General features: G+C 37.5%; 1 protein-coding gene across 4 annotated transcripts in view; it reads right to left on the reverse strand.

The window, feature by feature from the left end:
- Positions 1-14,970, reverse strand: part of MSH3 (mutS homolog 3) — a 182,242-nt gene that overhangs the window by 24,474 nt on the left and 142,798 nt on the right. For all 4 annotated transcript variants that reach the window (XM_074201747.1, XM_074201745.1, XM_074201744.1 and 1 more), the window contains one exon: positions 8,454-8,611. In XM_074201747.1, coding sequence (XP_074057848.1) covers positions 8,454-8,611 — 158 coding nt within the window. The remainder of the gene's footprint in view (positions 1-8,453; positions 8,612-14,970) is intronic.

Below are 14,970 nucleotides of genomic sequence, written 5' to 3' on the forward strand. Positions count from 1 at the left end.
CTAATTACTTACTGCCAGTTTATCTTAATAATTCAAAGAAGCAATCATCAATTTAGTTAGAATATGATAATATCCTCAGTCACTAATTGTACTTACCATTTTTAAATTTATTTAATTATCCTCAAAGCTTTGAACCTGAAAAGAAAAGGATACTTTGGACCTATTTGATAACCATCTTTCACTAGAAAAAAGCCACCCAAAATATCTGGACTCCACTGGGATGAGAAGGCACCATAAAAGATTAAGAACATCCAGAATCCTTGTTATCATGAGTGGCATGATTTGTGTTTCTCAGTAAATCTTCCACATGAAATAAAGAAGATGTTGGCCTTCACTGTGTTCTTTAGTGGACAAGAAGAGGCCACAACAGTATAATAATTCATGTTGAATGAATGATTCTTCATCATTCCTATAGGAAAGACACCCCCCACCTCAAGCTGTATTGAAAGTCTTGATTCCTCTCTGTGAGGTTTATACACTATATCTTTTCACCTGAGGCTGTTTTCCTCATTTGTAAAATGAGGAGAGGTTGTGTCAGATGTGTTATCTCTGAGATCCTCTTTTGTTCTAGATTCTGTAACCCCAAAGGTTTTTCTTCGAAAAGCTTCTCTGAAAAGCTGCTAACCTAAGATTATTTTCATTACTTTTTGAAACATAAATATGCACCATTTATCTCAATTTACTAATGCCTACTAATCTTTTCCTAAGCTTACATCAATTTGAAAAATAGCGTTTTAATCTTTACTGTTATTTGGAATCTTTAGAATAATAATGTCCAACATTCATTAACCTTCACATTGATTTGCCTATGTATCTTCCTGGCTGTTTTGCTGATAGAGAAGAATTATCCAACCTCTATGTATGTATGTATGTATGTATGTATGTATGTATACACACATAAGTTTCATAAGAATTAGGATAATGACTAAATGTTCAACAGCATTTTATTCAGACATTCACTGAAGTTCAGCTTAATCAGGAAGTCCTTTTTTTATTGAAGATTTTCCTAATTATATTAAAAACAAAGGCAGAAAGAAGTCTGGCTTGTTCCCGTTAAGGGAATCAAAGAACATAAAATACCTTTAATCTTCCTTTTTCAGTTAAACAGACTCTGGTCCCTTTTATGAATGGAACCTGCTAAATGAATGGAACTTTAAAGCATAAGAAACTTAAAAATGTGCTGGAAAAAAACCCAAAGTATATTTGGTAGAGCATTAACTTTTTTTGAAGCCCATCAGAAAACTGCAAGCAGGGGCGGCTAGGTGGCGTAGTGGATAAAACACCGGCCCTGGGGTCAGGAGTACCTGGGTTCAAATTCGGTCTCAGACACTTAATAATTACCTAGCTGTGTGGCTTTGGGCAAGGCACTTAACCCCATTTGCCTTGCAAAAACCTAAAAAAAAAAAAAAAAAAACCCTGCAAGTAACACAGGCATCATTTAGTAAATGCACAGACTGAAAGAATTAACTCATTTTTCAAAATGGTAAAATTATTATCCAAGATTTTTTAGTCAACAGAATAATTAACCCATCAATAAACATTTACTAAACACCAACAATGTGCCAACCCTATACTAAGCCTGGGGGAGAAAGGGAAAGGATAGTTCGTAGTCTAATGAGAGAGACAACAGGAAACAACTATGTATAAACAAGACAAATGGGACATACTAGAAGGAATCAATAGAGGGGGAAAACTAGCATTAAGGCGGTCAGGAAAGGCTTCTTATAGACATGGTAGCCAGCAACTTGAAGGAAGCCAGGAGGTAGAGATGAGGTGTAAGAGAATTTCAGGCATAGAACTATACTAATGAAACTAGGATAAAGACTGAAATATTCCTTTATTATTCCCTTTACATTTGGACAGTTGTATATTTCTAAGGTTATATTTCCAAAATCATAAAATTAAAATAATTATGAATTTTAAAGAAGTTAATAGCTTTGTAAGTCTTTTAATGGTACTCAAATTACCTTTTAATGTTCTGCTCTCAATTTAACATTACCATAAAATAGTATCTGAAATTAATTAAAAATTGTGCAAATAATCTCAGATTTATTATTTCATATTCTCCAGCTCAGATAGAAATCAAGTATAAAAAGTTATTAGCATTATAGTTATACAGGATATAATTTAATTTAAAACGTCATTAAACAGTATGCTTTAAATAGGCTACTCTATGCTAAACTATTGGTAATAAAGTCAAATTGGTTTCAACAAAGCATAATTAAAAAAACTTTTAATCTTAACTAATACTTGATTTAGATTCAGAAAGATCTGAGTTCAAATCCAGCAACAGGCACATATTAGCTGTATGGAACTACACAAATCTCTTACCCTTTCTCAATCTCAATTTCCTCATCTATAAAATGTATAAAAAAATTATCACTTTCTTTATTGGGCAGATGAGATAAAATATGCAAATGTGAAATATTATATACATGTTAACTATTGTTATTAAACTCTGGTTTTATACCATTCCCTTTTTTTGGAGCTATTTTTGGGCTCTCTTCAATGTCAGAGCTAGGGGACTCAATGGATAACAACAACAACGACGACAACAATAATAGTTGTTGTTGTTGTTTAGTGGTTTTTCAGGCAAGTCCAACTCTTGGTGACTCCATCTGAGGTTTTCTTGGAAAGATACCACAGTGGCTCGCCATTTCTTTCTCTGGTTCATTTACAGATGAGGAAACTGAAGCAAACAAAGGTAGTGATTTGCCCAGAGCCACGCAGCTAAAAAGTGTCTGAGGACATATTTGAATTCAGGAAATGAGTCTTTCTGATTTCAGGCTTAGCACTCTATGTATAGAGCTACTTGGCTGTATAATGATGATAATAATAATAATAATAATAACAACAACAACAATAACAGCAATAATAATGTACATTTATATAGCTCCCCATGCCATATAAATGTGAGATACTTTACATAGGAAGAAAGGTAGGCAGTGAATAGTATATTAGACATGAAGTCAGGAAGAACTAGGTTTAAATCTCCTTTCAGACTTTACTAGCTGTGTGATCCCAGGCAAGCCTTGCTTTCCTTGTTCTGTTGTCAGGATATCGTATACAATGGTAGGACTGATGATGCTAGATGATTCACAGCCCTTGGTAATAACAAGGTAAGGCTGATAATTGTCTGCATCCAGCTTAAGCCCAGACACATAAGGATCATTTTGCTCAGCTACTTGGCTCACAAATTCAGAGCCTTCTGATCGCCTCTAACATCCATTGCAAATTCCTCAGCAGTCCCTGCTGAGCCTGTATGGGATCACAGATTGAGAGCTGGAAGGAACATAAGAATCCAATCATCTTTTTTTATAGATGAAGAAATAAAGCCCAGAGAAGCTGGCATTCAACCTTTAAACTTTTTTTTTTAAGGTTTTTGCAAGGCAAATGGGATTAAGTGGCTTGCCCAAGGCCACACAGCTAGGTAATTATTAAGTGTCTGAGACTGGATTTGAACCCAGGTACTCTTGACTCCAAGGCCGGTGCTTTATCCACTGTGTCACCTAGCCGCTCCAACCTTTAAACCTTTGCATGCAACAATCTCTTCCTCTCTTTCTGGTCTTGCCATCCTCTAATTTTTTTTTTCCTCTAAAATTTTTGTTAAACTAATTTCCATGATCTTTATTAGTAAACCCTGAGCACTTATATAAATTTATGTAACTCAGTCCTGTCTAAAGACCTCTAGACAGGGACTAAAAAGTTTTCTATTAGATTTATTTCTTTCACTAAAACCTCATTATATGACCTGTACAAAGTGATATTGATGGCTCTTACTGATATTAAGAAGCTGTGATAAATGTTTCCAATACACTGAGTCAAAATAATGCATTTTTAGTTTAAATGTTTCATTTATTCATAAATCATTTTAACATATACTATGTGCAAGATACTGTATATATATTATTATATTATATATATATTTCAAAATGTAAAACATTTAAGATCACTATATATGTATATATAGTGATCTTAAATGTTTTACATTTTGAAATTTTTTTAGAAATAAAGGAAAGCCCAGAACATTTTGACATGAAATGAATATATACCTGATTTTTATTATCACCTTGTAAGTATTCTCAAATGTAAAAGAAAACCTAGATGAAATTTCTTAGGTTTCATAGTAAAGGTACTGAAAAGTCTGCCAGCTTAGGCTACATAGAAGATTGCAGTTATATGATTAAGAGGTGGAAACCCTCCAGGATATTTTTAGGAGTGACAAGCAGACTTAATCCTTCTAATCCCTTCTTTCTAACCCTTAAATAGGTCAGGAACAGTTAATAATGCATTAATGGAGCCAAGGAATTTATTAATTTATGATCTGCTTTATATGATTAAGAACATTTCATTGACAATTTGATCAACAAAATTTCTTTCTATTAAGTTTTGAAATGGTATGCTAAAATAGTGGTATCTAAATGCCTAATTACAGTTTTTGGAATGCTCTTCTTCCCCTTTTAAATCACCATCTCTGAGCCTCAGGGAAAGGGAAGAAAGGCAGCTATGGGAAAGGAAATAAAATAGTGGGGGATAGGCACATGGGTTCTAGGAAAGGAAACAGGAAAGAGAGATGTGGATAGCAGATCCTCTTAATCCACAAGTTAATTATCCCTAGGTTTTCAGGAATGCAGAACATGCTTGAATATGCCACATCCTTGACTTGAGAAGTAAAATCCTACACAGTCTTCCAACAAAGAATTGTTCCCAAAGTGTGTCCATTACAATGCAAAATTCTCAAGACTATATTTAACTTATCGTTCACAGTATTTCAAGTAATGATCATTATGTTCTAGCAATGATATCTATGGAATAATGATTACATGTTTGATGTATATTTGAATACCTTCCTCAGGATGGGAATGGAATGGGAAATGTTGCAAACAGCAAGAAAATATTATATGCAAAAATTACTAATTAGAATATTAATCATCAAGAGAAGCAGCAAGGCTTAAAAGAGAAATGAAAATTGTGAGAGCAGAATTTATGACCTGAATGGCACAAATAATTGTCAGAACAGAAGAACATGAAGCCATGGTGGCAAGACTTACCAAAGAAACAAAAGAGAGAATAACTTAACAGGAATGGAAAAAAAACAAAGAAGTGAAAGGCAATCTGGAAAAAGAGAAGCAAAATGCAATAATACTGAAAGAAAGCATGATCTCTATGTAAGTGAAACACATTGATCACTAGGACAGGATGGGTATAAACAACTTGAAGATTATAGATTTCTCTAAAGAACATGACAAGTTAAAAAACAAACTTGAATAGCATAATGTAAAAACTAGTACAAAAAAAGAGATATCTAGAACACTCCTAGAAAGAAAATCAGACCTGAAGAGATCATTTGCCTCTCCAAAACCCCAAACAAAAAAAACAAACAAAAAAAGATAAACATAGCAACTAAGAATAATAACAATTACAAGAGAACAGAAGAGACCAATAAGAAATTTCCTTCTTAGTATACAAGGCTGAAAACAGTGATAAAATAGAATTGATGGTGGGAAAAAAGTATGACTTGAAGAGCCTGTCTTGGAGTTGGAGAAACTGGGTCTAAGTCCCTCTTCTGACATATGAAGACTCTGACAGTCTCAACAAGTCACTTAAATTTGAACTAGCCCAGGCAACCCTCAAAACTCAATTTTTATCTATATTTGATAAAGGGACATTTTCTTGCAAGGTACTTGGTTCCTTGTGCCAATAAAATCATAATTCCAGATCAAAAATGATGAACATACTTTTTCATCAAATAACAATATCCTTAATAAATTGTTGAGTGTTTAGTTAACCCTAGGATAACTCCTGCTCAGGCTAGTAAGAATTTAAGAACAGTCTGTTAGGAATTATACGGTTAAGCTGCACCAAGACTTCTGAAGGACCTTTTGTGGCAGAGAGACAAAGTAATGAACTTAGGACTCAGAAAGACTTGAATTCAAATCTAATCTCAGTCACTTAGTTACTATGTACCATTTCCCACCAGGTACTGGCTTCCATCATTGCCCCAGGACATCTCACCATCCCATGAGGATACATCAGCTTTGGTACTCAGCTCCTTAGTCTTCTCAGTACTCTCTGTCTCTGACTGGAGGACTAGACAGTGGAGTTAAGAACTCTTCCCAGAGCCTCCATGGAAAGGGGGCTCTCAGAGGAGCCATCTTTCCATCTCCCCCATCTCCTCCTCCTTTGTTTTGTCTTTATCATGCTCCCACACTGAGTGTGTTCTCTCCATTGTTCAGCTCCCTGGCATGAGTCTTCCCCCATTAGACTGTAAGCTCCAAGAGAACAAGGGCCCTTTTCATATCTATATCTCTAGAGTTTTCCACAGTTCCTGGGTACATAGAAGGTGGTTAATGAACGTTGACTGAGGGGCGGCTAGGTGGTGTAGTGGATAAAACACCAGCCCTGGACTCAGGAGTACCTGGGTTCAAATCCAGTCTCAGACACTTAATAATTACCTAGCTGTGTGGCCTTGGGCAAGCCACTTAACCCCATTTGCCTTGCAAAAAAAAAAACAACCTAAAAAAAAAATAAATGTTGACTAACCAAGCAACTGACTTTGGGCAAATCAGTTAATCTTCTTTCAGCTTCCTCATCTGTAAAACAGGAATAAGAGCCTTGACCTCTCATAGCTTTTGTGAAGATCAATCTACAAACCTGAAAGTGCTATAAATATTTGCTATTATTAGTAGCAATTATTATTATTTCTAATTTTATCATCAAGTGGACTATAAGCTTCCTGAGGGTTGGACTTGTTTTATTTATTTCTGTAATATACTCCATTGAATTAACCAGGGAAATACAGATGATATCTTTGGTAGGTATCATTAGCCTACTCTGGGATTATGTACAAACTATCATCCCAGCCTAATTATTCATAGCTAGAATAACATAAGGTTCATGGAGGCCAGACCAGGTAAATTTGTAGTTAGAATAGAAGGAAGGATTCTGTTGGAAGTAACATAAGGCACTGTTATATACTCATTATATACTTATTTAGTGACAGTACAGGGCAAATTCTATTTTCCTATTAAATGTAATTTAGCCACAAAAGTATTGTTTCAATTTGCATTCCACTGTACATGGTATTGTCATAACCCACTGACACCTTTGAAAAATGAAAGGCATTCCCCAGATGAAGGGAAATTGATTCAGAAAGGGATAAATTACTCAAACTTCTGGGAAGGCTACAAGATGAAAGAAAAGAAGCCAAGAATTACAGCCTGAGTAGAGAAGAAATCTGGAAAGCGACAAATAATTAAGGAAGCTATTGTCAGAATGGGCAGGAAACTGTGCCGAAAAAGCATATAAATCATGATATTGAATGCATTCTTTACATTTATTACAGTTGAGAAATGAGAAATGACAAATTTAAGTACCCCATACAATACCACTTCATTATATTAACCTAGGGTGTTTTGTACATAATTACTAGGATAAGTAGCATGATTTCACCCAAGCAATAGGGAAATATTTCACTAGTATCAAAATTATTACTCTCTGCAATGAAAAAAAAAGTTCTTTTTTCTAAAACAACCTTTTCTCTTAAGTATTAGAATCAGACGAGACTTCAATATTTAAAGTCAATTTAGAAAAGCCATAATATATAACTGCCAAATATAACCAGGGGAAAAACCACTGTAGCAACCTTTCCATTTCCATGGAAACATCATTTAAAATCAAGATGAGAAATCTAGGAAAATGCTAAACTTGTAAAAGCTAATATGGAACAAGATATTCTACATGGTAATCAAAATTGTTACATGTTTCTTGTTAAGGATACAGGTAGATTCCTCTCAAAGGAAATCAATGATGTAGAATTATAGAAATAGCATTGTTTCAATATATTCTTTATAGAAAGGAAACTAAACATGCATAGATGGGTATATAATCTTATGAATAATAAAAGTTAAGAGATTTATACATATTAAAGGTTGACAAAATGCCTTATAAATATCATCTCATTTGATCCTCACAACAGTCCTGAGGGAGGTTAAGCCCATTTTTATAGAAGAGGAAACCGAGGCAAATAGAATTTAAGTGACTTTTCCAGGATTATACAATTAGAGTCTCTCTGACTCTAAACCATTGCACTACCTAGCTGACTCTTAAGAATGGTACTTTTTTAAACACTAAAACAATAATAAATATGAATAAACTGTCCGTTCAGACTACAGAACCATTAAGTAAAAGGAATCCATGAAATGATTCAGCAAATGAATTTGAAAGATTTGAATTCAAGTCTCATTATGCAGTTTATTTAGCTATATGACAATGGACAATTTACTTTGGTTTTCTAGGTTTCTGTAACCTCATCTCCAAAGAGAAGAAGCTAATCTAGATGAAATTTAACATTCTTTTCTAGCTATCCATCCAATATTTAAGTATTTAAATGAAAAGAATATTTCATATGTTTCATTTTAAGGAATACATTAAAATAGAACCAATAATTTTACCTTGTGAAAATGCCATCTACAATCCCAACTGTAGCTTCTTCTGCAGGAACATAGGAACCAATCTGTGCCATGATAGTGATCAATGCAACTTGTTTTATGTAGGAGCTCTTTCCACCCATGTTTGGTCCAGTAATTATCATTACTCTCTCAGAGTCCTCCTAGAAAATTTAATAGCAGTTTTAAAATATCATTTCAGAAGCATTCTTATTTAAAAGTACAACTTAATCCATAAATTGAATTCATTATCTAAAGGGATTTTTCTCTCCTCTTTAAACGTATGTAGGAGCCTAGATGGTGAAGGGAGAGTTAAGAATTCCCACAAGCTCCCCCACCCCCACAACCACTCCAAATACCTTTAAATAATGACTCAAACCAAATTCTAGAGTGGCAGAACCCACAAGAAGACCGAGTGAAACAATTTTCCGACTCAAGAGAACTGGGAAGATCCTTGGGAAAGGTATGTTAAAAGGGTTAGAAAGGGCCCACAGTGCAGTCTGAGTCAGTGCTGAAGCAAACTGACACCAGCGATCCAGGAACAGCCCACAGTACCTGGTTCCCTGGGGGCACCCTAGGGCAGTAAAGGTGGTTTCCAGACTTCTCAGCCCAGGGATTGTCCAGGACAACTGGGAAGGTCAGTAGGAAAACTCTGTTACACCAAAATGAGAGCGAAGCCCAGTTCAGCACAGGCTTTAGCACAGACCTAGCCGCTGGGAACCAGGGACAGGCTTGGGGAGCCACCAAGCAACTGTTTCCAGAGAGCTCAGCCCATGGAATCTAAGAAGGTCAGGGGAGACGGTAGGTTTCTTTGAACTCCTCAAGGCAGGACTCTGTTGCTTTGCCCATTCTTGGATCCAGGTTGCAGTCTGGGCCTGTCTCAGGAAAAGAAGCTTTACTGACATAGCAGAGTAGGGACCCTCCTCACAGTTCCAGAGCTGAGGGGAGTGCTTGTGGTCACATATAGATCACAGCACAGGCCAGGGGAGTAGTCAGAGCCTCCCAAAAGACCTTGAAGGAATTGAGGTCCTTGGGTGCATTGTCCCTGAACGTAGCTGCAAAAACCCTCAGAAGCTTGGGACAGTATGCCATCCACCCTGGAAGCAGAGTCCTGTCTTAACAAGAATTAAAATCAAGTCATATGCTGGAGAAATGAACAAACAACAGAAGGAAAAAAATCCAACTAAAGACAATTACTTTGTTCTTGTGGAGGATCAAAATATACATTCAGAGAATAAAAAGGCCAAAGCTTCTGTATCCAAATCCTCCAAGAAAATAGGAATTGATCTCAGGCTATGAAAGAGCTCAAAAAATTTTTTTGAAATTCTAGTAAGGGTGGTAGAGGAAAAATTGGGAAGAAAAATGAGAGCAATGCGGGAAAATCATAAAAACTAAGTCAGCAGCTTGGTGATGGAGATACAAAAAATACTCAAGAAAACAACATCTTAAAAATCAATTTGGTCAAATGGAAAAAAGCAGTTCAAAAGACTAATGCAGAGAATAAAGTCTTAAAAAGCAGAACTGGTCAGATAGAAAATGAGGTACAAAAGCTATCTGAAGAAAAGAATTTCCTCAGATATAGAATAGAGCTAAGGGAAGCTGATGATTTTGTGAGAAATCAAGAAACAAAAAAAAAAGCAAAAGAATGAAAAAGTAGAAGAAAATGTGCAATATCTCACTGGAAAAAACAACTGACCTGGAAAACAGATCCAGGAGAGATAATTTTAAAATGATTGGGTTACCTGAATTCATTTTTCAAGAAATTCTCCAAGAAAATTGCCCTGATAGCTTAGAAGCAAAGGGTAAAATAGAAATTTAAAGAATACATTGATCACTTCCTGAAAGAGAGTCTTAAAATGAAACTGCCAGGAATGTTATGTCAAATTTCAGAATTACCAAGTCAAGGAGAAAATATTACAAGCAGTCAGAAAGAAACAATTCAAATATTGTGGCGCTACAGTCAGAATAACACAAAATACAGTAATTTTTACATTAGAGGCTCATAGGGCTTGGAATACCATATTCCAGAAGGCAAAAGAGCTTGGATTACAACAGAGAACCAACTACCCAGCAAAATTGAACATCCTCTTTCAGGGGAAAAGATGGACATGCAATGATAGGGGACTTACAAACTTTCCTATGAACCAATCAGAGTTGAACAGAAAGTTTGTTCTTCAAGTATAGAACTCAGGTGAAGAATTGAGTGGAGAGGAAGGGCAAATCATGAGGGACTTAAATGATGTTGAACAGCTTGTATTCCTACATGGGAAGATGGTACTGAAAACTCATATATTTGAAGGTATGCTATTCAAAAGATGGAGTTAATGGGCAAGAAGAGAATATACTAGGATATAGGAAAAGGAGAGATAGAATGGGCTAAGATATTTCATATATAAAAGGGGAAAGAAAAAGTTTTGTAATGGAGTGGAAGAGGGGGGAATGAGTGAAGCTACACTTTCAGTGGGAGTGGCTCAGAGAAGAAATAACATATACACTCAATTGGGTATGGAAATCTAATTGACCCTAAAGGAAAACAGGAGAGAAAAGGGAAGGGAGAAGGGAATGGGGGATGGAAGAGGGTGTATAGGTGATAGTAGAAGAGAGGAAAGATTATGGCAAGAGGGTAGTCATTCACAAAACACTTTTGAGGAGGAACAGGGTGAAAAGAGAGAGAGAATAGAGTAAATGGAGGGGGGGAATATAGGATGGAGGGGAAAACATCTTGCAATAGTAACTGTTGGAAAAAATATTGAAGCAATTTTTCTGATGGACTTTTGATAAAGAATGCAATCCATCCCAACGATAGACCTGATAGCATCTATTTTTTTAATATTTATTTATTCTCAATTTGTACAGTGTTTTTAATACATTAATAAAATATTCTTGTTTAAGAGTAAACAAAATATCCCCCCCAAAAAATATAGACTCACTTGAGCAATAAAGTAGAGAAAAAACTGAAATAAAAATGAAAAAATAATAGTAATAATTGTAGTTATGGTCAGGTGGTGCAGTGGACGGAGCACCAGCCCTGGAGCCAGGAGCACCCAAGCCCATATCTGGCCCCATACAACCAACAATCACCCAGCTGTGTGACATACAAGCCACCCCAACCCCACTGCCCTGCATAAACCAAAAAAAAGAAAAAAACACCCCAAATAAAATAAAATAGTAATAATAGGGGTGGCTGGGTGGTGGACAGACCACTGATGCTTGAGCTAGGAGCACCCAGGTCCGAATCTGGCCTCAGACACCCAACGATCACCCTGCTATGTGGCCCCAGGCAGGCCACCCAACCCCATTTGCCCTGCATCCCCCCCCCAAATAATAATAATAAAAAATGTGCTTCAGTCTGTGTTCCAACACCGCCAACTCTGTCGTGAGTGGATCACATTCTTTATAAGTCCATCACAAAAGTTAATTGCATATTTTTCCACTGTTGCCATTGCTGATTGCAACTCCCTCCTTTCGTATTTCTCCACTACCATGTACTATATTTTCTCTCTTCTTTCACTCTGACTCTGCTGTAGGGTAGCACAGCAGATAGATCTCTGATCCTGGGGCCAAGAGACCCCAAGTCCCCATACCACCCCTTAGGCCCAGCAGCCACCCGGTATGGTCTCGGATAAGCCATCCAATCCCAGCCCCTTGCAAGAAGTAAAAAAAGAAAATGCGTTATATCTGACCACTCTCCCCCTATGGTCCGTCCTCTCCTCCTTCATTCACATCCCCCCCTTTCCCCCTGCCCCCCCTCCTTACTCCAGATGTCTATACCCCATTGAGTATATCTAGTCACCTCTGATGAGGGTGAAGATTCCCTCATTCCCCCTTGCCTTCCTCCCTTCCATATCATTGCAATAGTTCATTGTAATAAAGAAAAATCTTATTATATGAAATATCTTGGCCTATCCCACCCTCTCCTTTTTCTTTCTCCCATTACATTTCCCTTTTTTTCTATTGACTCCATTTTTACACCATATTTTATCTTCAAATTCAGCTTTCTCCTCTACTTCATCTATAAAAGCTCCTTCTACCTGCTCTGTTAATTGAGAAGGTTCATATAAGTATTATCAGTGTCATTTTTCTATACAGGAATACATGCAGTTCATCATCATTAAGTCGCTCATATTTTCCCCTTCTCTAATCTCTATGCTTCACCTAAGTCTTATATTTGAAGATCAAACCTTCTGTTCAGCTCTGGCCATTCCAAGAGGAACATTTGAAATTCTCCGGGTTCACTGAAAGTCCATCTTTTTTCCTGGAAGAGGACATTCAGTTTTGTTGGGTAGTTGATTCTTGGTTGCATTCTATGCTCTTTTGCCTTCTGGTATATTATATTCCAAGCCCTACGAGTTTCCAATGTAGTTGCTGCTAAGTCCTGTGAGATACTGATTGCAGCTCCACGGTATTTGAATTGTGTCCTTCTGGCTGCTTGTAATATTTTCTCTTTGACTTGGGAGTTCTGGAACTTGGCTATAATATTCCTAGGGGTTGGTTTTTTGGGATCTCTTTCTCGGGAGGATCTGTGGATTCTCTCCATTTCTATTTTGCCCTCTACTTCTAGGATATCAGGGCAATTTTCCTGTAGTAATTCTTTTTTTTTTTTTTTTTAGGTTTTTGCAAGGCAAATGGAGTTAAGTGGCTTACCCAAGGCCACACAGCTAGGTAATTATTAAGTGTCTGAGACCGGATTTGAAACCAGGTACTCCTGACTCCAGGGCTGGTGCACCACCTGGCCGGCCCCTGTAGTAATTCTTTGAAAATAATGTTTCTTTTCCTGATCATGACTTTCAGGTATTCCAATAATTTTTAAATTATTTTTCCTAAGTCTGTTTTCCATATCAGTTGTTTTTTCAATGAGATGTTTCACATTTTCTTGTAATTTTTCATTCTTTTGGTTTTGAAGTACTGAGTCCTGATTGCTCATAAATTCATCAATCTCCCTGAATTCTATTCTTTGTCTGAAGGATTTGTTTTCCTCAGAGAGCTTTCTTATCTCTTTTTCCATCTGGCCAATTCTACTTTTTAAAGCATTCTTCTCTTCAATAACTTTTGGAACTGTTTTATCCATTTGACCTAAGCTGGTTTTTAGCATGCTATTTTCTTCAGCATTTTTTTGGATTCCTTGACTAAGCTGATGACTTTATTTTCATGTTTTTCCTGCATCTCTCATTTCTTTTCCCAGTTTTTCTTCCAACTCCTTCATTTGATTTTCAAAGTCTTTTTTGAGCTCTGTCATAGCCTGAGCCCAATTTCTGGGGTTTTTTTGAGTCTTTAGATGCAGGAGCTTGTGCTTCCTCATCTTCAGACTGAATGTTTTGATCCTTCTTGTGCTCACAGGCAAAATATTTCTCAATGGTGTTCCTCTTGTTTCTCTGCTTGCTCATTTTCCCAGCCTTAGCCTGTTTTGGGGGTGCTTCCTGAGCTTTTAGGACACTCCCACAAGGGTCTCAGTGTGTGAGGCTCTGTCCTCCCTCCTGGTCTATGAATAATCATATGCACCCCCCCCCCCACAGGGCTGAGGTGTGAGATGGGGGGTGGCCTAGACTATGATCAGCATCTGAATGTGGTCAGAACCGCAGAGTCCTGTTCCAGGGGCAGAACTCTGCAGTCTCTCTCTCTTAACTCCCCTCGCTAGGTTCAATGGGCTCATGCCCTGGGGGCTCCTGCTTATTGGCTCCACCTGCTTCTGTTTCCTCGATCTGGACTGCCCTAGCCATGCTGCTGGCTGTGTGCCCTGAGGGCTGGGCTTCACGTGCTCGCTCTGACAGAGGTCCCCCGCTGTGCCCCCAATTTGTGTCCGATGATTCCGGGGCTTAGGTCAGAAAACTCCCCCGCTGCTGTGAGCTACGGCTCCCAGCGCCCTGGGGCTGCCTCCGGGAGGCTGAAGTTCTTTCACTCTGGCAGGCCGCCCCTCCAACCCCAGGGAGCAAAGCCTTTCTGCTCTTTTCCAGGTTACTTGAGTAGGAGAACTGCCTCACTGGGTCCCTCTGTGGGTTCTGTCTCTCGAAAATTTAGAGTCCTTACTTTCCAAGTTTTATGAGAGAGTGCCTAAGAGACTTTCCTCTCTTGTCACCATCTTGGCTCCGCCCTGGGCTGATAGTATCTAAATACAGCCTGAAGTCCATTTTTTTTATCACTTTGTCTTTCATGGCAACATATTTTTAACCTTACACCAAGTAACTTGCTTCTCAATGGGGGTACTAGGGTGAGAGAAAAGAAGAGAATCTGAAACAAGGTTTTGGAAGGAAATGTTGAAATTTGCTTTCTGCATGTAGTTGGAGGGAAAAATTTTTAAAAAAATTTATATTACCAAAAATGCCATGAAGCAAACAGACAAACCAAGAGCTGTCATAAGCTACAACGGGCTTTTAAAGTTTTTGTAAAGCAATGGGGTTAAGTGATTTTGACCAAGATCACACAGCAAAGTAATTATTAAGTATCTAAGGTTGGATCTGAACTCAAGTCCTCCTGACTCCAGGGTCAGTGGTCTATCTACTGTGTCACCCTAGCTGCCCCCATACTC

The sequence above is a fragment of the Macrotis lagotis genome, chromosome X (assembly GCF_037893015.1).
Source record: "Macrotis lagotis isolate mMagLag1 chromosome X, bilby.v1.9.chrom.fasta, whole genome shotgun sequence".
NCBI classification, from domain to species: domain Eukaryota; kingdom Metazoa; phylum Chordata; class Mammalia; order Peramelemorphia; family Peramelidae; genus Macrotis; species Macrotis lagotis.